Source organism: Mastigoproctus giganteus, chromosome 5, assembly GCF_048544385.1.
Source record: "Mastigoproctus giganteus isolate SK-2022 chromosome 5, ASM4854438v1, whole genome shotgun sequence".
In the NCBI taxonomy this organism is placed as follows: Eukaryota; Metazoa; Arthropoda; class Arachnida; order Uropygi; family Thelyphonidae; genus Mastigoproctus; species Mastigoproctus giganteus.
In genome coordinates, this window is record NC_143579.1 from 11,570,972 (window position 1) to 11,596,025 (window position 25,054).

General features: G+C 37.2%; 1 protein-coding gene across 4 annotated transcripts in view; it reads left to right on the forward strand.

Annotated features, from left to right (window-relative positions):
- Positions 1 to 25,054, forward strand: part of LOC150085171 (5-taurinomethyluridine-[tRNA] synthase subunit MTO1, mitochondrial) — a 421,026-nt gene that overhangs the window by 167,980 nt on the left and 227,992 nt on the right. For all 4 annotated transcript variants that reach the window (XM_090373908.1, XM_090373907.1, XM_090373910.1 and 1 more), the window contains exons 14-15: positions 871 to 986; positions 12,639 to 12,735. In XM_090373908.1, coding sequence (XP_090230034.1) covers positions 871 to 986; positions 12,639 to 12,735 — 213 coding nt within the window. The remainder of the gene's footprint in view (positions 1 to 870; positions 987 to 12,638; positions 12,736 to 25,054) is intronic.

Consider the following 25,054-nt stretch of genomic DNA (forward strand, 5'->3'; position numbering starts at 1 on the left):
GGCCAATGCTATATAAGCTTGCTTTCTTGCATCATATGCCTCAACTAAAGCTAATGTTATACATACCACAGAACTGTAGTTCTGGCAGTACTGTTCTGTGGTTTTTAACCGTTATACATTCCCTGGAAATTGGTGACAACATTTCTCTTAGTCCTGTCATGTCAACATTGATTGTCCTAACCAGAAGTTTTAATTCATCCATTTTTCTGACATTCCTGGAGACACAGTTAAGATTAAGTATTCTTCTGTAGTTTACTACCCTGATACACAACCCTTGAAATTTAGGCTTGTTTCCTGGCTTCATCTTCCACTTATTTGAAACATTGCCAACATCTGCTGTTTTGGCAACAATAAGAATTCCCATATAATCAAATAAATCCATGTCTATATTATCCCCCCCCCAATCAGCAGTTTTCCAAAACCCTTAGGATATTAATGATTCTGGCAAAAAACCTTGCACCACCAACTTTGTTAAAATGAATACCATCTCTACAAAATAAATTCCTTCTAACTATAAGTGTGTGCCGTGTTGAATACCCCCCCCCCCCCTAAAGCGTTACTGACTCCCTCAAGTCTAGAATTGATCCACAAAGCTTTCAGCATATAATGCCATCCATCATGTCTGGGCATAATTTGCAGACACATACACAACATTTTTTTCTAGTTCTAATATTTCTAGAAATTTAAGTATACAAACTGATTAATACTTATGGACTGCCATTCATCCATTATCTGAAAGTATGCTAAAAAATTTGCATATTTTTTTTCAATTTTATAATTCAAAATACAAAATTCTGAATAATTGGTTTAGTAAATGTGTATAGTTTATATTTATTTTTATGTGTATAGTTTATATTCTCTGTTCCTTAGTGCTTTGCAGGTACTTTCTTATCCTGCTGCTACTGCTGAAACTGTATTTCAGCTGTTGCCTCCATCCATGAGTGAAGGTTTTAGTAAGCAGTTATCAGTGAGATTAAAATCTGAAGGTAATTTTGTCACTTTTTATATGCTTGTTTATATTATTTCTTCAATAAGTTTAAAATTTTCTTATAAATAACATAATCTTCATGATGATATATAGAAATTTTAGGACATTATAACAATGGAATTAAAATTAATGTATTTATATTAAAATATTTAAGCAGGTGCTACATAGAGAGGACAGCTGCACTTGAATTTCCAAGACCAATATTGTTTGATCTTTAACAAATGGAAAAAGCCTGTAAATATATGTGAACAGACAGTGGTGGACAAAAATGTCAGATGACAGAGTGAGGTGCTTGTTCATTTGGAGCAGATTGCCAGAACAGTTAACCTAATTTAATTTTAATGTGGGAACATTACAAGGCATCAGTACCCACACCATCTGAAGAACGCTAAAAGAATGCCCCATGGAAGTAGGCAACCTTCAAATAGCCACTGATCTCAGACTTCAGCTGGAAAACACAGCTGCATTGGTGCCAGGAGCACAATGGATGGATGAAAATTGTGGTCTAGTGAGTTCCGATTAACACTTTTCAGTCCTGATGGAAGAGTGCACATAGGAAACCACATGAAGCACCAACATCATGTTGCGTACCAACAGTACAGGCTACTGAAGGGGGATGTAATGGCATGAAGCATGTGTTTGGGTCCCCTTGGTGCCCCAACCCTACTGGAGGGCTCTGGTATGCCAGAATATATCCAAACATCATTGTAGATCAGGTGCACCCAGCAATTTTGTATGCTTACTGTTATGAACAGGGGGTACTTTGAAGATCATAATGCAACTACCCACAGTACAAAATGTGAGAAGACTGTGGAACACAAGCCAGACTTCAGTCATCTGCCTGACCAGCCCAATCTTCAGATCTCAATCCCATCAATACCAGTGTTCCTCATGTTACTTTTCAACACCTTGTTGAATCTGTGCCATGTCATGATGGAGAAGAGATAGTTCAGTGTGCTATTAGCACATGATCCTAATAAAGTGAACAGGCAGTACAGGTCCTTGAAATGGAAAAGACCTTCAGTCCCACTATGGCACAATCCTGAATATCATCTGAAACAACTTTAAAAAATTTTACTCATACTACTATAGATACTTGAGTATAAGTCGACCCCTAGTTTTAGATCACAGAAAGTCAGAAAATATATTGGCATGTGTTGGCCTAAGATTATATTGGAAAATATTCTTAGAGGATATTGCTGATAATGCCTAATTTTTTGTATTTAATAATAATAATAAAATTCTTTATTCATAGAAATGTAGGACACGATTCCCGCTACAGGCAACCAGAGGAATCTTACAATTAACTGGACACATTACATTCAATACATAAAAAACTACGTGGGTACACAGCAAATACATAGACAGTGCAATATGCACAGCTAATATTGCAATAAATAGATTTTATAGTTATTATAATAGATTGATTATACAGAGCTTATATTGTATTACAGTATATAGATTTTATAGTTATTATATACAAGCTGCAACACATTGAGACAGTCTGGAAACTTTCACTGGGAGTTATTCTGCTGACAATTGCAGGAATGCTGAATGCACTTGACTATGGATTTGCGCTTTTCTTTTTTGTAGGCAGAATCTCATTGTTTGTGGAGTTCAGCGGGCCGATGATGCTGTTCAGAAAGTGCCGCTTGAAGGTCGAGAGCTTCCGCAGGTTAGAACAGAGCACTGGATGGTTTCTGATGGCTCTACCAGGGATTTTCCACCCTATGATTTCCCAGATATTAACGAAGTCAAGAGCAGCGGATCACAGATTAAGCACCATTGTGAACTTCCTTGCATATGCCAGGTGCTGGGCTGGAGTGTATCTCAGATTTATGCAGAGCTGTGATTTTGATGTTGTATAGGGTAGGTGAGCCCACTTTAGGACCCAGAATTCCAGACCCCAGAGTATCTTCAGACTGGACATAGGAGCAGCAGACTAAACTTCGATACCATAACTGATGACAGAACTAAAATAGTAGAGGAAAAATTATCTGACTGTTTCCTTGTTGTGCGCTCTACAGAGATCAATTTTCATACCCCAGAAAACCCATAATGCTCTTGAACGCAGCTGCTGGATTTGTTCCTTATGCTTTAGGTTTTCATCGATTACCACTCCTAGGAATTTTATGGAATGAGTGGCAACGAGAACTTGCCCCGCAATGGAGGCCTGCAGAGAGGCTGCTGGATTGAGGTCTGCTTGTGCTCTAGGTGAAAAAATGATATATTTGGATTTTTCAGGGTTTATTTTAAGCCCAAAATAGGTAGCATATTCACAGAAAGAGGAGAGATATTTGTTCAGGATGACAGAATTCAATAATTCCTCTGCCTGGTCTGGTGAGGTGTTAGCCGGGCTTGAGAGGTAACAAACAATATCATCAGCGTAGGCCATGAACGCAGGTATTTCATTCATTAGTGGAATAAATATCACTGAAAAAAGCAGTGCCGACAACGATCCACCTTGGGGTATACCGGCCTCTACCTGTTTTGTGATGCAGTTATTCCCTTGCTGGAAGGTAAGGCACCTGATCAGCAAATTTCTGAGGAGCTTCAAAACTACCCGTGAAACCATAGTAGTTCTCCAGGAGGTACATAAGTGGCTTAATTAGGACCGAGTCAAAGGCCACTTTCAGATCCAGAAAAAAAGCATGCATAGCATAGCCTTGCTCCCAGGCTTTAAGGGTTTTTAAATTCAGGGCCTGTATGCATGTTATCGGCGATCTTTGTAAGAGCACGTAATGTGTATGCTGAGGTCTCTGGGAAAGGATTTGATTGGCAACCACTTTAAACATGCATTTCTCCAGGCATTTGAGAAAAGGGGAGGAGATTGAAATAGCCTACAGTCAGCAGTAGAGGTTGGATTCTGCACCTTTGGAATTGGGATGACTCTATAATTTAGCCAAGCGTTTGGGATGACTCCCTGTTGTAAAATTCAGCATAATGAATTGTGAACAACTATCTGATCCTAAAATTTATTATAGTAAATGAATGGAATATTTATATTGATGTATTTTATAAAATCAGAGATACTGTTTCTCATTTACCTTAGTATTAAATGACTGAGGTAAGTGATAAACCGTTTTTTTTTTTTTTTTGTTTGTTTTTTTTGAACTCTGCCTCTGCAAAATTCACTACTTTCAGTTTAAAGCTTCATATGGCACTTGTTTTCTATTTATTTTAGCCAAACTTGCACTTTTTTTTATGAAAGAATTAATAAAACTGGTTTTTAGATTTAGATCAACTGTATTTCTGATAAAAACAAAGGCACTTTAATGTCAATTTTATACTATATAGCATCTGCTGTATATTTGCACAAAAGCAAATATACAGTAGATGCTATAAAAGTTGAGAAATACAAATCGATCACTTTTTTTTTTTTTTTTTTTTTATGAGAACCCCAAACACGAGAGGTATTATAACCTATAGTACTTAGTACCGTGCTTGGGTTGGAGGTTGAGAAGACGAAAGTAGATATTTGTTGATATTGGACTTGAACTTCTGTAGATTGTAATTTTCAGGAAATACGTATGAAGGAAGGTTGTTCCAGAAAATGGCAGTTGAATGAATAAATGAGGAAGATGAAAAGTTGGTTCTGTGGGTTTGAAGTTGGACAGTAAATGGATGTTGGCTGGTGGCGGCACGTGTTCGGACTGTTTTGAAAGAGAGAGCGGGAATTATAGAAGCCAATTCAGAAGAACAGTGCCCATGGAAGTATCTGTAGAAGAGGCATGCAGCAGAAACAGTGCGTCTATGAGAAAGCGAGTGGAGAGACTCTGTTAGAGATGAATCATTAATTAACCTAACTGCCCTCTTCTGAATGGAATCAAGAAGCCTGAGAGAGGTTTTGGGGGCACCAACCCAGATGTGGGAACAATATTCCATGGCAGGGCGGATTTGCGATTTATACAGAGGGAGCAGCTGTTTGGGAGAAAAGTAACGCCGAGAGCGAAAGAGAAAACCAAGTTTTTTAGATGCAGAGGAAGCAATATTTGTAATGTGCTTGTGCCAAGAGAGATTAGAAGTCAGGGTAATCCCCAAAAGAGATATATCATTTTGCCTAGAAATCGGAGTGTCACTAAAGATAAGCATAGGAGCAGAAGAATCCTTTTTGCGAGATATAAGACAAGATTGAATTTTAGAAGGGTTGAAATCAACTAAGTTGTCTTTGCCCCACTGGAGAATTACCTGAAGATCGGCATTTAAGGAATTGGCAGCAGATTTTCGAGAACTTGAAGCTGATTGAGCTGGACAAGGTTTCTCAAAATGGAAAGTTGAATGCAATGTGCTATCATCGGCAAAACTATGGATAGGATTTCCAGTCAATGGAAGAAGGTCATTGATATACAAGAGGAAAAGAGTGGGTGAAAGAACTGAACCTTGGGGGACACCGGCATTAGTGGAGAAGTTAGAAGACAGAGAGCCATCTACTATCACCCTCAGTGAGCGATCAGAGAGAAAACTGGATAACCAATTACTAAAAACAGTTGGCAAACCATAAGAAGGAAGCTTGTTTAGAAGACCTTTATGCCAAACACGATCAAAAGCCTTTGAGATGTCAAGAGCAACTACTTGTGTTTCACCGAACCTTTCCATTGAATTAGTCCATAAATGGGTAACATAAGCCAGAATATCACCAGTGGATCGACACTGACGGAATCCATACTGGCGATCGTTAATCAGACGGAAGGTTTCTAGGTAGTTTAAGAGTTGGCGGTTAATTGATTTCTCCATTACTTTAGAAAGAGTAGAAGTAATTGCAATGGGAAGATAATTGGATGGGAGGGATTTGTCACCCTTTTTAGGAACTGGCTGGATATGAGCAAATTTCCAAGCAGAAGGAAAAACACCTTTGGAATAAGAAAGTGAAAAAAGGCGGCAAAGAATAGGAGTAAGTTCAGGAGCACAGGTTTTGAGAACAAGTGGAGAAATACCATCAGGACCTGGAGCTTTCTTAGCATCAAGATTCATCAAAATCCTTCTGATATCCTTTTGACGGAAGACCACAGGAGGCATTGAATGGAGCGTGTTAGGAATGGTGGGAGGTGTTTTACCAAGATCATTAATACATGAGCTCGAAGAAAAATGGGATGCTAGCAGGTCAGCTTTATCCTTGGCTGAAGTGACAACAGAACCATCTGGTTTGGACAGAGGTGGGAGCAGAGATGGGCAAAAGTTGCGGCCAATAGCTTTGGCAAGAGACCAGAATGCTCGGCTACCATTAGGGCTAGAAGCAAGTTTTCTACTCTTAGCCTGTTCAAACTCTAGTTTGGACTGATTAATAACTGCTTTACAATTGTTGCGAGCTTTGGTGTAGGCAGAAAATGAAACTGAAGAATTAGAAACAAGCCAATTACGATATGCAACGTTCTTCTCTTGGACAGCCTTAGCATATTTATTGGAAAACCAAGATTTAGATAAAGGACGAGATTTTAAAGTGGAGTGTGGGATAAAGGATTCCATTCCTGCAAGAATAATTTCACTGACACGATCTGAGCAAACGTTGACATCAGAAGTTTTGAAACAGTAATCAGACCAAGGAAAAGAAGAAAAGAAGTCTCGCAGGTCATCCCATTTTGCATTCTTGTAATGCCAAACAATACGAGGTTTGGAATAGCCATGAGATAAAGGTTCCATTGGAGAAGAGACAATCACCAAGTTGTGATCTGAAGTGCCTAAAGGACCTCTCACTTCAACCTTGTACTTAGAAGGGTTGTTTGTGAGAAAAAGATCAAGTGTATTGGCTGTATGATTAGGATTGTACGGTATTCTTGTAGGTAAATGAACAATCTGTGCTAGGTCATTAGTAATTGCAAAAGCCTCAGCATCTCGACCTGCTGGGTCGGTGTGACTAGAAAATGGAAGCCAGCTGGAGTTGTGAATGTTAAAATCACCAAGGAAAATTACCTCACTGTTAGGAAAGTTGGACTGGAGAAAGTCAAGTTGCAAAGAGAGGAAGTCAAAGAGCTCCAAGTGATTAGTCGAGTTGGGAGAACGGTAGAGACAACAGATGAATTTTACACAATGAGGTAGAGAGATTTTAAGCCAGAGAAGATCAAAGAGAGGAGATTCCAAATTGCCAAGTCTTTGACAGGGAATATCAGAACGGACATATGCACAAGGACCACCTTTGAGGCGAAAGGATTCATACAGCAAATAATTAGGACATCTGAGATGAGCAGTAGTTTAATCAACTGATAACTGAGATTCAGTCAGAAAAAGTACATGGGGTTTGGAAGGCTGCAAGTGGAAATGGACATCGTTGAGATTAGAATTGAGACCACGTATATTTTTGAAATGAATTAGGAAGTGCTTGGGAGGTTTAGATCTTTTCGCAGATAAGCTTGCTCTATTATTTTGACAATTCATGGTGTATTCAATAGTAAGAAAAAGTGGGTGGGACATGCTGTATGAAGTAATGAAATTTTTGGATATGGCGTACATGTGGTAAGAATATACCCAGATCCTTGACATAACGTGGCCTCGACAATGCTCCCCGCATACACACTACTCGGACTCCCTCCAGTCACTATCTGGCAGAGTAGAGGTAGCAAGATTATACACTAGCTGATCCGGAAGCTTCCTAGAGAGTTACCAATAGGTTCAGTCCGGAGTACTAACTAGCGGCCGGCCTGCGAACACCGTTTTAGAGCTGTACCCTCGAAATGTAAGGAATATTGGATCTTGCCACGACATTCATCATAACCTCAAAAATCATCAATCATACTGCATAATGGAAGAGATAGGGAAGGGTTGGCCGGAACTTAGCTCTAGAGACTAACCATGGGTTCCACCACTTCAAGCCTCCAATATATAGCATCTGCTGTATATTTGCACAAAAGCAAATATATAGTAGATGCTATAAAAGTTGAGAAATACAAATCGATCACTTGTATATGTTATAACAAAATACTATTCAACAAAAATTTGTGACTAGATATGTAATAATCTACGCATTATGCTCACTATAAAGACCACGAAAACAAGATGGATTTTTCCCAGTCATATTAAAAAATTATTTTAAGTTTTAACATGAATTTTTCTTTGTACATTGAAACCTGACATGACCCCATACGTTTTGATTCTGAAAATGCTCAAAATTTCTTGACTTTAAGCCTGTATCTATAGTACATCATAGAAGAAACCTTGTATTGCAAAAGCTCAGCCTTTCATTTATGGAATGGTAACATACCTTTATTCCTATCCGTGTTGGTTCACACCTGATTAGTCTCCTCAGGCAATACCTAAGCATTATATCTGGGTCATATTTTCTGTGGTTTCCAACAGGCCCATCACTATGAAGGTTGAGGAAGAGAATTTGCTTGTTGCACAGTATCCTATCTTTGCAAAATTCTAGAGAGAGAGAGAGAGAGAGAGACTGGTATAATTTGAATATCTCCATTTAGACCTGTCATCAGAGCCAAAGTTAGCACTGTAATATGCAGTTTGATTAGAAAACATTTGAGGCTGATCTTGGAAATTGCAATATCATAGTGAGTCACAACATGTTCAGTGACTCATCTAGACATAATAATGCATCAATCACCCATTTATCTGCAGTCAATTTGAATTAGTATGTGCAGAAGAACAAAAGGTGTTTTATGCGTTTTGTTGCATTTTAAAATAAGTTATTATACTGAGCAGTGAATTTGCTTCATTGTGTTTCAAATTAGGGAAAATTTAAATCCACAAAATGTTAAAAACAGCTTCCAAAGAAATGACACTGTTATTTGAAGATTTTCAGTTTGCAAAGTTTAAAGAGGACTGCTTGTCTGTTGGAGATAATCCTTCCTCCAACTGCCCTTCAGCTTCAAAAGCAGAACTAGACAAACATTTGGAGTGAGTGGATGGGTGAAATGAGGTTTGTTTTTTATTATTTATTTTTGGCTGATGCTATATAAGCTTGCTTTCTTGCATCATGTGCCTTTACTAATGCTAACCAATGATTCAGTTGCTCAGGCGCAGTTGACGTTTCACTGTCTGCAAAGTGCTAGAATTGGTATTTTTCATATGGAACATTTCATTCAATTTTGGGAAAGCTGGTTTCAGTAGTTTGTGCCTCGCATTGGCACCGATGATCACAGAGAGTAACGAGTTTTCGCACATCAGGAGCTTCATCAACATGCTGCTGTTGACCCACTCTTTGTTTCTTCCATCATTACTGCTGATGAATCATGGGTGAACCAAAAACAAAAAAAAGTATCAGTCTTTTTTATTGGAAGATTCTGCCTTCTCAAAGTCCAAAAAAGCAAGACATTCTCAGTCAAATGTGTCCATTGTATTTTTAACTATTTACGTGAAACTTCGGATAATTGGGGCAGCCACTTAATCAGGCCAAAATATGACATTCCTGTCATATTTTTTGACTCACAGAGCATTGTTCATTATGAATTTGTTCCACCTGGTGAAAGAGTGAACCAAGAATACTACAAAACAGTTATGAGAGCAATTGTTTAGTTCTCAGAAAAAAATCAGACTCCAGGGAATTGGAGCTTTCATCATCCTGACAATGCCCCTGTATATGTGCTGCTTTCCATTCAAGAATTTCTTGCGATGCACTCCATAACAGTGGTCCCCTATCTGATATACTAAATGAATTTTGCTCCCTGTGATAGTTTTTTATTTCCCAGGCTTAAAGTTCCCTTGAATTAAAAAATATAAAGATATTTTTTAATTCAACTATCTTTTAACCTCCCCCCCCCTCTCCCCAACTTTAGCCATCTATACTGAAATGTTGGAACAGCAAGCAGAACAAATGGAAGGTCTAATCAGGAAGAACTGAAAGATCACAGATTTGAAATGACTGAGGAATTATTCAGAACATGACACACAAACTGTTAGTAAATTCCAAAAGATACCTACCTTAAAATAATTTTTCCAGAAGTTGCAGAATCATTGGGATGTACACTGTCAAGGAGACTACTCCAAAGAAAATTTATCCAAATAGACAATAATCTTTGTCATTTCTCAAATATTAGTCAATCCCCAAACTTATTAATTACATCTCATATATATGCTTCTAATCACTGTTAGCCCATGATGAAATGAGAACTAGTCCCTTTCTGAAATAAGTTATACATCTTATATTTCTGTATTCTAATATATTATTATTTTTAATTAAGACAGTTCTATTAATTATATTGAACTGTATTGCCATTATAATATTCTATTTTATTTTCACCTTGTACGAATTTGTATAAATTTTATTCACCAGTAGCTTTTGCCATCAGCTAAGACCATATTGCATCCTTATAAAGTTTGCAAGTGATTATGTTCTGCCCACTTGTATCCTAAAAGTGCTCCTTGATGAATAACTGCAGTGAGTGCTGAAATAGAGGGGAATGGAAAAGCCTAGAGTGAATGAAAACTTCTCCCTTTTGAGAAGTAAATAATGAAATTGTTTATTTATGTAACTTAAGATCATGCATTGTTGGTTGGCCGTATTGTCCAATTCACTACATTTTACATGTACAGTGGATTCTGGTTATTTGGACCACCGGTTAATCCGGGCAGCGGTTTATTTGGGGAAAATCTTAAAAAACAGAATCCAATCAAGATAGCTAGGGTTTACTTCACTTAATTGGGACAACATGCCGTTTAATCGAGGCAAGAGACCGCAGCACTGGAGATTACCCTACAATTGTCTCCGACCATACCATGTGGTTTGGTCGGATTTCTGGAGGTCACAACCGTAAAACAATAAAAACAATTAACAGTCACCTGTTTATTGGGCTTTTCTGTTAGTGCAATCTATCATAAACGAATAGTAAACTCAATCTTATTGAATTTGCGATAATACCAACAGTTGGAATTCTATGGGTTATTATGGTGAAATGTGTTTACACTTCCATGGAATCTTCAATCATATAAAAAAATTAATTTTCAGAATCTTCTCTTCATTCCTATTTTTAAAGCTTTGTAACTTGTTACTCCGTTCTCACTTGCGCGTATCATGTTACTTGAAATTTGTGTGTGCTGTGTTCTTTGTTATTGATTGCTTATCTTTTTACTGTTTTAAATTTTAACCCCCACCCACAAATGTCAGTGAACAGAAATGTCAACTAGTTAGTATGTACATATTACAGTACTTGGAAAATTAAATGCACTAGGCATAATCCTTATGGGTTTTGATAATTAACTATATAATATCGGTGTAAATACACCATAGTTAACCCATAGATTTGAGCTACGATTGTAGCGTAGAAGGCATCATTTTAATTGTATCTCATAATGTGGTTGCCTTCACAACAAGATAGCTACTATTGAATTACTTCAAATAAATAACGCTTCTCTAGTAGAGAAGACTACTGTTATTTATTTTCAGCGTACCACCACCCAACGATCGTTTCGAAGCTTTTTGGCTTCGTCATCAGTGGGCGGGTAGGTAATACAACAAGCCATCTCAGCTGCGAAGTTATATCCACATTATGAGAGATGCCAGAAGGGTGTGGTGGTAATGTATTTGGAAAATTAAATGCACTAGGCATAATCCTTATGGGTTTTGATAATTAACTATATAATATCGGTGTAAATACACCATAGTTAACCCATCGAAACGATCGTCTGGGTGGTGGTAGTATGCTGAAAATAAATAACAGTAGTCTTCTCTACTAGAGAAGCATTATTTATTTGAAGTAATTCAATAGTATCTATCTTGTTGTGAAGGCAACCACATTATGAGATACAATTAAAACAATGCCTTCTACGCCACAATCGTAGCTCAAATCTATGGGTTAACTATGGTGTATTTACACCGATATTATATAGTTAATTATCAAAACCCATAAGGATTATGCCTAGTGCATTTAATTTTCCAAATACATTACCACCACACCCTTCTGGCATCTCTCATAATGTGGATATAACTTCGCAACTGAGATGGCTTGTTGTATTACCTACCCGCCCACTGATGACGAAGCCAAAAAGCTTTGAAACGATCGTCTGGGTGGTGGTACGCTGAAAATAAATAACAGTAGTCTTCTCTACTAGAGAAGCCTTATTTATTTGAAGTAATTCAATTATAGCTATCTTGTTGTGAAGGCAACCACATTATGAGATACAATTAAAACGATGCCTTCTACGCTACAATCGTAGCTCAAATCTATGGATTAACTATGGTGTATTTACACCGATATTATATATTACAGTACATATTAATTATTCCGATTATCACGTATATTCTTCCGATTTTCACGTATCATTTAATTTTTTAATTGGTAAGGTAATAAAGGGTAAATTTGTGCTTAATATATCTTTATTTTATAGCCTGTGGATAATATTCCTCCTATTTTTTCTAATTAAAATCGCTGTTTAATAGAATTAAAATTCAATTCACAAATGTGATCACAATGACCGGTGCTTACTACACATCGTATAGTGAACAGTACTTTACTATGGTGAGTCCGTCGTAATGTGATTTGATTGTACAGTGAACCAATTGAAAATGGGGGGTCCATTGTATTTTTAACTATTTACGTGAAACTTCGGATAATTGGGGCAGCAGCTTAATCAAGCCAAAATGCACTAGTCCTGATGTGTCCCAAATAACTGGAATCAACTGTATTATTTTATCTTATGCAAATTACTGAATTAAAAAATATCTTTATATTTTTAATTCAACTATCTTTTAATCCCCTTCTCCCAACTTTAGCCATCTATGCTGAACTGTTGGAAGAGCAAGCAGAACAAATGGAAGAGCTTAATCAAGAAGAAGAATTGAAACTCCCAGAAGATTTAGATTATCACGGGTATTTCTTTTAGATTTTAAAATTACTTTCTTTTTTGCATAATAGTTGTAAAATAATAAGAGGAGTTTACCTCAATATAGTATGTAGAACACTTCCATATGATATTCTCCAGAAATTAAAACGAAAAAATCAAAAAACTTACATTAGAGTAAAAAATAATTAAAACACAATTAAAATCAATTCAACACAATTAAATCAATTTAACGCAATTAAAAAAAAAGAATCTAACCAAAAAAATTCAAAATATTTTCCTTCCTGAAGCTGACAATGTTTTCGACTGTATGTCATGATCACAGGAATGAAAATTACCAAACAGGGTTGAACAAGAAATTTAAATAGTGATTATTTGTCTTTGCGCATGCGTAAAGGTCCACGCATCGGAAACCAATTATGGCTGACAAACATTAACAGAATTCTCGTGTAATTTAATTTCTACGGTTTCTGCAATTAATAGCTTATAATTATGTTGGACATTTAAGTATTTTGGCCTCGTTAAATAAAAAAAGTATGTTTTTCATTAATGGCATGAAAGGCATAATGTCCAATGTAATTATACGCGACTATTAATTGCAGAAACCATAGAAATTAGTTGACTCCTAGTTCTGGAATTATTTATAACAGTGAGAATTCCACCTTCATTCATTTTACTAATCCCTTTCTGAGCTTTGTAAACCTCAATCAGGTCACCTCTGAAGTGCCAAGCTCTGTAGCCCATGTAATCAGTCTTTGCTTGCACAGTTGTCATTCTAGTAGTAGTGGCACATGATGCAAGAAAGCAAGTGTAGGAGCTTATGCAGCATCAGCCAAAAAAAAAAAAAAAAAAAAAATCACACCATTCCCTCCAAATGCCTGTCCAGTTCCTACTTAAATTTATTTAACCTATCAACTTCCACAACGACAGATGGAAGTTTGTTCCAGCAATTAACCACCCGCTGGCTAAAGGCAAATTTCCGCACATCTATTCTACATCTGTCCTTTCTTAATTTGAACTTATGTCCCCGTAGGTTCGTAATCTGAACAAGTGGAAGGATCTCATCAGAATTCAGCGTGCTCAACCCATTCAAGGCCTTATAGACCTCAATCAGATCACCGCGCAGGTGCCTAGTCTCCAGCCACTGCAATTTGCAGAACTTAAGCCTCTCTTGGTAAGAGAATCCCTTCATTCCCCTCACCAATCGTGTTGCTCTTCTCTGTACACGCTCAAGCAAATCTACATCCTTCCTAAAATGAGGCCTCCAGACCTGTACGCAGTACTCAAGGCGTGGCCTGACCATTGCCTTATACAGAGGGACAATCACCTCCTTTTCCCTGCTAGCAAAATTCCTATATATCATTGACAAAACCCCATGACCTGCCCTAGCAGCCTGTCTGCATTGCTCAGAAAACTTCATATCTGACTGCACAATTACTCCCAGGTCTTTTTCATTTTCTACCACCTTAAGTGTAGTACCACACAGTTGGTACGTTTCTCTGGGGTTACTTCTACCCATATGCAGTACTTTGCATTTGTCAAGGTTGAACTTCAGTTGCCACTTCTTAGCCCATCTGCCCAAATTATCTAGATCCTGTTGCAGTAGCACACTGCCATTACTGTCATTAACAACCCTGCCAACCTTTGTGTCATCTGCAAACTTCGACATTAAGCCTGATATACCTTCATCAATATCATTGATAAATACACAAAACAACAGTGGACCCAACACCGAACCCTGTGGGACTCCACTAATAACATTAGTCCACGAAGAGCAGCACCCATTGTAGCAACTTACCCTTAATACCATTCTGCTCCAATTTGCTTTGCCGCCTCCTTTAAAATAAGTGGATAGATCCCATCCACCCCAGGTGCCTTTCTTATGTTTAACTTCAACAATTTCTCCTCCACTTTGCTCTCAGTTATTACAAAATCATTAAGCACACTGCTACAATTTGATAACCTTCTTCCATTTTCAAACTGTAATAATTCCTCACGTGTGAATGTAGATGCAAAATACTCATTCAGTTTGTTTGCTATCTGAGCAGGATCATCAACAGTCGAACCATCGATGTCAAGTGGACCAATCATATTCTTCCCCTTCCTTTTAGAGTTTATATAAGTAAAGAAATCCTTGCTATTTTTCTTAGCATCCCTTGCCAAAGATTTCTCGTAATCCGCCTTCGCCTGCCGAACCTCCTTTGTGACCTGATTACAGACTAGCTTATATCTGCCCCAGGCTTCTGCGTCACCTGATAATTTATATGCATCCCATGCATTTTTCTTCTCTCTCACGAGTCTCATTAGTTCATTTGAGAACCATTTCGGCCTAAACCTTGAACAATATTTCTTAATAGGTATGAACCTTTTAGTAGCTTCCACGATTAATTCCTTGAATGCTTCCCACTTAGAATTTACTGTTGGTAACATCGTCAGTTGATCCCACTGTACAGAATTTAAAAACTGTCTGAGACCACTGTACTCCCCTTTACGGAAGCAAAAACCCTTTCCTTTACCCCTGACGGTAGTTACCTCTTTGAGTAAATCCCACTTCAGCACACTGTGATCACTGCCACCTAGTGGTTCCTTTATCTGCAAATTCTTAATACACGAATGATCACTGCTGATAACCAGATCAAGAGTGTTACTTTCTCTGGTTGCCTCTCGAACATGCTGCTGCAGAAAAAAATCATCCAATAAATCCACAAAAGTCTGACTAGTGTGTGAGTGACCATCCCACAAGTTCCAGTCAATATCTGGGAAGTTAAAATCCCCCATTATAAGACATTCTGATTTACTGGCCCACTCTATTTCTCTGTACAATTGTTCATTGTACTCATTCAAGTCATTAGGCCTATAACACACTCCTACCCTTATTTTTCCTTTCGCAGTGCTTATCTCACACCAAACTGACTCAACAGAGCACTGTTCATCTATATTAACTGGGTGCACTTCCTTTGATTTTATGTTTTTCTTAATTAACAGCATAACACCCCCTCCCTTTCTGTCCTGTCTATCCTTTCTGTACACATTGTACTCCCCAAATTCCAGTTCTGCATTCCTTATATCTTTGTGACACCACGTCTCTGCTATCCCAACAATATCCGCCTTTGATGTCTTGACCAACACTTCAAATTCATCAAATTTATTTCGCCGATCTCACCATTTGAATTGACCTTCTTTGTACCCTAAGATGAATCAAATCATATCAGTAATAATTAAAAACTTTGTGGGAACTTTTTTCTTCGTTACCAATCCCCTAGTACACTTCCAAAGTTTTTAAGGAAGATTCTGAATCATCTTGTATGTAGCATGACTTGCACCCATTTGCTGTGAAATGTTTTAAAAAAACCAAAATTTGTGGTAGAAAAAGGAAGTCTTTTAATTATGATTAAGAGACATGTCTTTTTCTGTTTGCAAGGAAAATGCTGTTGCATGTCAAATAACCAGCACTTATATAATAATAGTTGGTAAAGGTTTGAAACTTTTTGAGGAAAATGGCCTGCACTATGTATATTTATGGGATATCAAATTAAAGGCAGTTTTTATAGATATCTGAAAAAATTGCAAATCCAAAAGGAATAAAATTTTTGCTTTAAAACAATTCAAAAATATTGGAAATAAGTGTAGGAGTAATAGCACCATAGCAAATACTTTGCTTGGGTCATGGTTGGCTTGGCTCAGTGGTTTTCTTGTATTTTTGTATAATCTGTGGTTAAAAATACTCAGATTCAGGAGATTACTGCATCATCATTTCTTATATTTGTTGAAAATAATAGCGATGCTGTAAATGCAGTTTTATCAAATGCTTTTTTTTTTTTTTTTCTAACTTCATAAAAATAGTTTCACCATGCTCTGTGTTGTTTCACAAGATGGAAGGATATGTGATGTGCTAGATATAATTTGATTCATTGCACCAGAAGTTTCATTTCACACTAATTTCAAAGAATGCTATGATTCTTTCCTGTCAAAGCAGTTAATTTGGCCATACCTAATTCATTCTCTTTTTTTTTTTTTTTTGTGGTGGGGGGGGGTTGTTTTAAAGATCACATATACAAAAGCAAATCAAACTTCCAGGAGAGCTAAAAGAATTAATCTGATGCATAATCAGTGATATGAACAAAGAAATACCAGCTACTAAAAAGAATAGGCATTCTAATGTGATGGTGATTGTGTGCATTTATTAGAATCTTTTGAGTCCATTGCATTATTTCTGTTCATCTTAAAATTCTATGAACCACTCCAGAAAATTGTTACCTGCTTGTGGCAGACTGAACTAACTTAAGTCTGGTGCACTTGACTAAATGTCTGAGTTGAATCCCACTTGAATTCAAACTTGAAAATTTGAATCAGCAACTTTTAAACTTAAAAAAACTTTTGAAACTTTAAAAAAAAAAAAACATATACAAATAATTGAATTTTGATTTGCAATTTTGTACCAGCCATTTTATTTTTATTTTCTTTTTGATATACAGTGGAACTTCTCTATTACGAACTTCTATTTAACAAAATTACATGTAAAATTAACCAAATATAGCGAAGTGTTAGTCTCTCTATAACGAATTTTTAAAAAAATTAGTAAAAGCATTTTTGAAGATTTTCAAGCATTTACTGCTAAACAGCCGCTCAAATATATTTGAGCCCCTTCTCTCCAATTTGAGCCCCTTCTCTCCAAAAGGATGATTATTTCCAGATGCATTAGCATCTAGAAATAATCATCCTTTTAGTGAATACTTGTGGCCATTGACGCCCGTAGGACAGTCTTTGTTTCATTTTTGTTACAGTTATAAAACCAAATGGGTTTCTTAAAAGTGGTCATAAACTTTGTAATAAATAGGGTAGATTTGTAAATTGATGTTGACTCAGGGGAAAACGAAATTCACTGCAGTAAACCTTTAGCGTGCTGCAGCGGCAATACATAGAATGCTACCATAGTCGGATTTTAGTAACGCCTACTGAGTGACATTCGCTTCTCACCTCAACCGTACCATGTGGCCTTCCTGTCAATCATTATATGATATGTCCATTCTCATCTAACTGGACTTCCAGTAGATGGTTTTCATGAATTTTTTTTTTTTTTTATTTCGTTCTTTTAGAACAATTTGTCATCAATCACATAGGCTATATACTCTTGTATTGTTTTTTTTTTCTGAAAAGTAACATACAGCATACATTAACCATAAATTTTCTTTTGTGTATATATGAATGAAAGCAGAATAAAAGAAATTCACAAAGTTGTATATTTCTTCAAAGTGATTGATAGGAAAGGTCACGTGATACTGTTGAATTGGCAAGTGAATTTCATTGAGTAGGCGGTACTAACAATTCACTATATGGCCAGCGCACAAAGTTTGTGGTGTGTGTATCGGCAAGAGCTGAAGTCGGGTAATTTTTACAATTGCAAAAACAATGTCAAAGAGAAAGTGTTTAAGTATTAATGATAAAGTAAAGATTCTTCATGATATTGACCACGGTTTTAAGAAAAAACATGTTGCGGAGAAATATGGCATACCTGCAAGCAGCTTAACTACGATTTTAAAAAATCGAGAATCAATTTTAAATGGAATTGAAGGTCTATGCAAATATCTACGATTTTAAAAAATCGAGAATCAATTTTAAATGCAATTGAAGGAGGAGCAGACAAGAAACGAATTAAGTTGTGTATATACGAAGATGTTGATAAAGCTGTTCTGAAATGGGTGCAAATGATACGTGAAAAGAATATACCAATGTCGAGTCCAATAATTAAGCAACAAGCTCTGAAATTTGCACAGTCCCTTGGACATAAAGAATTTAATGCAAGCGCTGGGTGGCTAGCATTAGCATTAGTAGAGGCATTTGATGCAAGAAAGCAAGCTTATGCAGCATCAGCCAAAAAAAAAAAAAAAAAAAAAACCACTTCCACTTCACCCCTCTGTTCGTTCAAAATGTAGTAGTACCAGCTGAGCCTTAAACTTATTTAGGCTATCAACTTCCACGACAAGGGATGGAGGTCTGTTCCACCAACCAACCACTTGCTGGCTAAAGGCAAATTACCGCACGTCTATCCTACATCTGTCTTTCCTCAATTTGAATTTATGCCCTCTCAGGTGATTATTCTGAGCGAGAGGAAGAATCCCATCAGCATTGAGCATGCTCAAACCATTCAATGCTTTATACACCTCTATCAGATCACCTCACTGGTGCCTAGTCGCCAGACACTGTAATTTGCAAAACTTAAGCCTTTCTTCGTAAGAGCACCCCTTTGTTCCATTCACTAATCTTGTTGCCCTTCTCTGTACTCATTCCAGCAGCTCTACATCCTTCTTGAAATGAGGCCTCCAGACCTGTATACAGTACTCTAGGTGTGGCCTGACCATTGCCTTATACAAGGGAATAATCACCTCCTTATCCCTGCTAGAAAATTCCTATATATCATTGACAATACACCATGAGCTACTCTTGCAGCCCGTCTGCACTGCTCAGAGAACTTCATATCTGCCTGCACAACCACCCCAGGTCCCTTTCATTCTCTATCACTGTCAGTGTAGTACCACAGAGTTGATACGTTGCTCTAGGGTTGCTGTTTCCCATGTGTAGTACTTTACATTTGTCAATGTTAAACTTCATTTGCCACCTCTCAGCCCATCTGCTCAACCTTTCCAGATCCTGTTGCAGCAGCATAGTGTCAGTAGTGTCCTTGACAACCCTGCCTACCTTTGTATCGTCTGCAAACTTCGACATTAAGCTTGATATACCATCATCAATATCATTTATGAATACAGAAAACAATAATGGACCCAACACTGAGCCCTGAGGGACTCCACTAATAACATTAGTCCACGACGAGCAGTGTCCATTGATTACCACTCTCTGTCTTCTCCCCCTCAGCCACCCCTTTATCCATAGCAGCAATTTGCCTCCAATGGCACACTGCTCCAATTTGTGCAGCAGTCTTCCATGTGCAACAGTATCAAAAGCCTTTCTAAGATCCAAGTATATAATATCAAAGTTATTCCCTGCATCCAGTTCCTTTGTGACTGCATCATAGTATCCAATCAAATTGGTCAGGCAAGACTTCCCCTTAACAAAACCATGCTGTGTCCGAGCTATAACTGAAGTCTTGTCTAAATGATCCTGCAGTGCTTCTTTAACTAGTGCCTCCATTAATTTTCCTGGAACAGAAGTTAAACTCACAGGTCTATAATTGCTTGTGTCAGCCTTTGATCCTCCTTTGTGAATTGGGGTCACATTTGCACATCTCCAGTTGGGTACCTCCCCTGAGTCCAAGGAAGCTCTCATAATTATGGCTAAGGGTTTGCATACTTCCTGTGCTGCCTCCTTTAATATAACTGGATAGATCCCATCCACCCCGGGTGCCTTTCTTGTGTTTATCTTCAACAATTTCTCCTCCACTTTACTCTCAGTTATTACAAGATTCTCTAGCTTACTGCTAGAGTTGAATACACCTCTGGCTTTCCCCTTGCTAAATAACTCCTCATGTGTGAATGTCGATGCAAAATATTCATTTAGTTTGTTAGCTACCCGAGCAGGATCATCAACAGTTGACCCATCGATATCAAGTGGACCAATCTGATTCATCCCCTTCCTTTTAGAGTTTACATAAGTAAAGAACTCTTTGCTGTTTTTCTTTGCATCCCTTGCCAAAGATTTCTCGTAATCTGCCTTCGCCTGCCAAACCTCCTTTGTAACTTGGTTACTGATCAACTTGTATCTATCATAGGCTTCTGTGTCATGTGCTAATTTGTATGTATCCCATGCATGTTTCTTCTGTGCCATATGCCTCATTAGTTCATCTGACATCCATTTAGGCCTAAACCTTGAACAATATTTCTTAGTTGGTATGTAAAGCCTAGTAGCTTCCAAGATAAGTTCTTTGAATGCTTCCCATTTTGCATTTGCTGTTGGTAACATCATCAGTTGGTCCCACTGTATAGAATTTAAATACTGTCTCAGTCCATCGTAGTCGCCTTTACGAAAGCAATAACCCTTCCCTTTACCCCTAATGGTAGTTACCTCTTTGAGTAAATCCCACTTCAGCACACTGTGATCACTGCCACCTAGTGGTTCATTTATCTGCAGATTCTTAATGCATGAAGAATCACTAGATAAATTTAAGAAGCACCACAGAATTGTGGAAAAGGTTATTTGTGGAGAAAGTGTTAATGTAAACGAAGAAGATTGCAACAGTTAGAGGAACAATACCTTAAAGAAGATTTTGGAAGAATATGAACCAAAGGATGTTTTTAATGCTGACAAAATGGGTTTATTCTTTAAATGTTTACTGAATAGAACACTTACTTTTAAGGACAATAAATGTTTTGGCGGAAAACAAAGCAAAGAAAGAATCACTGTGCTAGTTGGGGCAAATTTAACAGGAAGTGAAAAATTAAGACTTTTAGTCATCGGAAAATCAAAAAACTCAAGATGTTTTAGAGGCACAAAATCTTTGGAAGTTGACTAGACCTTTAATAAAAAAGCATGGATTACAAGTGATATCTTTGAAGACTGGATATTAAAACTAGACAGGCATGTAACAAAAGAAAAAAGGAAAATCGTGTTGGTAACTGACTACTGTTTGGCACATCCTGCCAGTATTTCTGCCAAACTTAAAAGTGTGAAGTTGTTGTTTTTACCACCAAACATAACATCAAAACTCCAGCCAATGGACCAAGGCATTATTAAAAATTTTAAATTTCATTATCGAAAGAGAATAACAAAGAAGATTGTCGATGCGTTATCAGAAAATAGAAACTTGGAGGTTACAATTAACTTTAGAGATTGCATCTCTGAACTGGCAAAAGTTTGGACAAACGATGTCACTGAATACACTATTCAAAATTGTTTTTGGAAAGCGGGATTTCCATTGAATACAGAAGTCGAAGAACAACTGGACAAACAAGATGAATTGTCCCTTTCACAACTGGTAAACTTTTGGACATTATTAGAATCGTCCAGAAACATTGAAAATGAAATAACACTGGATAGTGATGTTTATGTAGATCAAGATCTGACTACAACAGAACATCCAAATGAAGATGAAATACTGTTGAACAGTGTTAGATGCGACCATGATCACGAAGAAATTAACGATGATGCTGAAGACGCATCAGAACAACCCGTAGAAAAGCCAACTCACGAAGAAATGATTAACGCTTTTAAAATGGTTCATATGGATCTACAGTTTTGTGAAAATGTTCCTGATAATGTTTTTAATGCTCTGAACAAATGTGAGGTTTTCTTTGAGAATCAGACATTTTTTAATTGTACTGTGCAAACGAAAATTACAGATTTTTTTTTTAATTTGTGATACTTACCGGCGAAAATTGTGTAAATGTAATATAAATAAGTGTTTTTGAAACAAAATTAAAAATAAATGTAGATTTATTTTCATTTTCTAATTAAATAATAATTTTTAATAAAAAAGATATTCTCTGTATAACGAAATTTTCTCTATAATGAATTTTTTCGCTGGATTTATTGAATTCGTTACAGGGAAGTTTGACTGTATTTGGCTGGTGAGAATTTGATTGATATCCTGTAGATATCAATCAAATTTATATCTACAGGAGAAGAAGGGAGTCAAACAGTTATTTTATTATTTTTTTTTTTTTTGGCTGGTACAGCCAAATAACAACTAATAAAACTAACTAAAAATAACAAATAATAAATAATAAAACTAATATAATAATATGAAAATAATATTAGCATTAGTAGAGGCATATGATGCAAGAAAGCAAGCTTATGCAGCATCAGCCAAAAAAAAAAAACCCTCCCATTTCATCCCTCCATTCGTTTCAAATGCCTGTCCAGCTCAGCCTTAAATTTATTTAAGCTATTAGCTTCCACAACAAAAGATGGAAGCCTGTTCCACCAGTCAACTACCCGCTAGCTAAAGGCAAATTTCTGCACATCTATTCTACAACTACCTTTCCTCAATTTGAAACTATGCCCCCTCAGGTTCTTAGTCTGAGCAAGATGAAGAATCCCATCAGCATTCAGCTTGCTCAACCCATTCAAGGCCTTATACACCTCAATCAGATCGCCTCGCAGGTGCCTACTCTCCAGGTGCTGAAATTTGCAGAACTTAAGCCTTTCTTGGTAAGAGCACCCCTTTGTTCCCCTCACCAATCTTGTTGCCCTTCTTTGTACTCGTTCTAATAATAATACTCATTCTCGTATATAATATACAAATAAATACCTTGGGCTTCTTTGCACCATATGACTAATACTACTGTATGCAGTAGGCACAGCCTAACCATTGCCTTATGCAACAAAATAATTATCTCTTTGTCCCTGCTAGCAAAATTCCTGTACATCATTGATAAACAGGAATTTTGAGCCCTATCAGCCATCCTAGCAGTATATATCTACATTGCTCAGAGAACTTCATATTGGACTATAATCACCACAAGGTCTTTTTATGGGCAGATATGAAGTTTTTCTGAATAGTGTAAACAGATAGCTTGGAAAGTCCATGGTGTCGTATCGATGATTTATCGAATGTTATCCTATAGATATAGGGATGTCATAATCCCACTGTATAAGGCAATTGTAAGACCACATTTGGAATACTGTGTTCAAGTATGGAGATCTCATCTGAAAAATAAAAAAAAATAAAAAAATACATCAAGCTACTTGAAAGGGTTCAAAGATGGGCAACTCGAATGGTGAAATCGGCAAAAGGATAGCCGGATGAGCAAAGACTGATTATGTGGGCTACAGAGCTTGCCAACCAGGCACCTCAGAGGTGACCTGATTGAGGTTTATAAGGCTCTGAGTGGGATTAGTAAAATGAATGAAGGTGGAATTCTCACTGTTATAAAGAATTCCAGAACTAGGAGTCATAAATTCAAATTACAAGGCTTGAGGTTTAGATTAGATTATAGGAAGTTTTCCTTTAGCCAGAGAGTCATTGATTGCTGGAACAAGTTGTCCTTGCAGGTAGTTGAGTCTGACAGTTTTTCAAAGGTAAATGGATAGAGTTACCTGTGTGAGGAGGGAAGCAAATAATTTGCAATTTTGCAATTGTTTTATCTACTTAGGAAGTTTTTTTTTTTTTTTTTTTTGCCAGTGCAGTAAAAGCCTTTGGATGGCATGATCACTGGCTTTGTGGACATGTGTCATATTTTATTATGTGCAGCTCCTGAACATTAGTTCAACTCCACCATGGTACACTGTATACATAAATCTGTAAAATCGCCAAAAAATCAGTGTAGTGCCATGTTTGTGTAGTGTGTCGTCTCTTATGCTGTTTAGTCGTTGCTGGAATCATTGCTACTAGGCAGCAGCAATCATCTGGAAATGTTGCTTTCTGGTACCTGTCCATGCCAAAAAGGAGGTAAGCACTTAGAAAACGTACAGGCCCCATCAAAATGAATGAGTTACAGTGAACAAGCAGAAAATACAATTTCACGAGAAAAGGAGCCATAGAGGAAAAGCGACCATGTGGGTAGCCATGTGAAGTCATGGCTGCCCATATGTTAACTCACAGGGGTATCTGGTATGCTTCAAAATCACTTTCTACCACAGCTCAGGTCAACTCAGCTGCATATGACTAATGTCACATTGGATATTTTGCACGTTGGTTTGGGCCCTCTCATGTTATCATACCATTATCAGTATTCACAAGTGTGGGTATTTTTGTCCACCTCTGAGTCTAGACTTGAACGTATATGACCTTTCCTTGCAGGTAATTCTTGAAAGAGAAATTGTTTCACTGGTAACTCTCATGAACTCAAGAGCTTTCATTGTTCATGAAATTGACAAAAGCATGCCATCATTACAAACATTAGCATTAGTAGAGGCATATGATGCAAGAAAGTAAGCTTATACAGCATTAGCCAAAAAAAAAACCTTTCCATTCCACCCATCCATTCACTCCAAATGTTTGTCTAGTTCTGCCTTGAATTTATTTAATCTGTCAACTTCTACAATGACAGTTGGAAGTTTATTCTAGCAATCAACCACACACTGGCTGAAGGCAAACTTCAGCACATCTGTTCTACAACTGTCTTTCCTCAATTTGAATTTATGTCCCCTCAGGTGATTAATCTGAGCAAGAGACAGAATCCCATAAGCGTTGAGTTTGCTCAAACCGTTCAAGGCCTTATACAGATTGAGGCCTTATTCAAGGCCTCAATCAGATTGCCTTGCAGGTGCCCAGTCACTGTAATTTACAAATCTTAAGCCTTTTTTCATAAGAGCTAATCTTGTTACCCTTCTCTCTACTCATTCCAGCAGCTCTACATCCTTCCTAAAATGAGGTCTCCAGACCTGTATACAGTACTCGTACTCAGGGTGTAGCCTGACCATTGCCTTATACAAGGGGATAATCACCTCCTGATC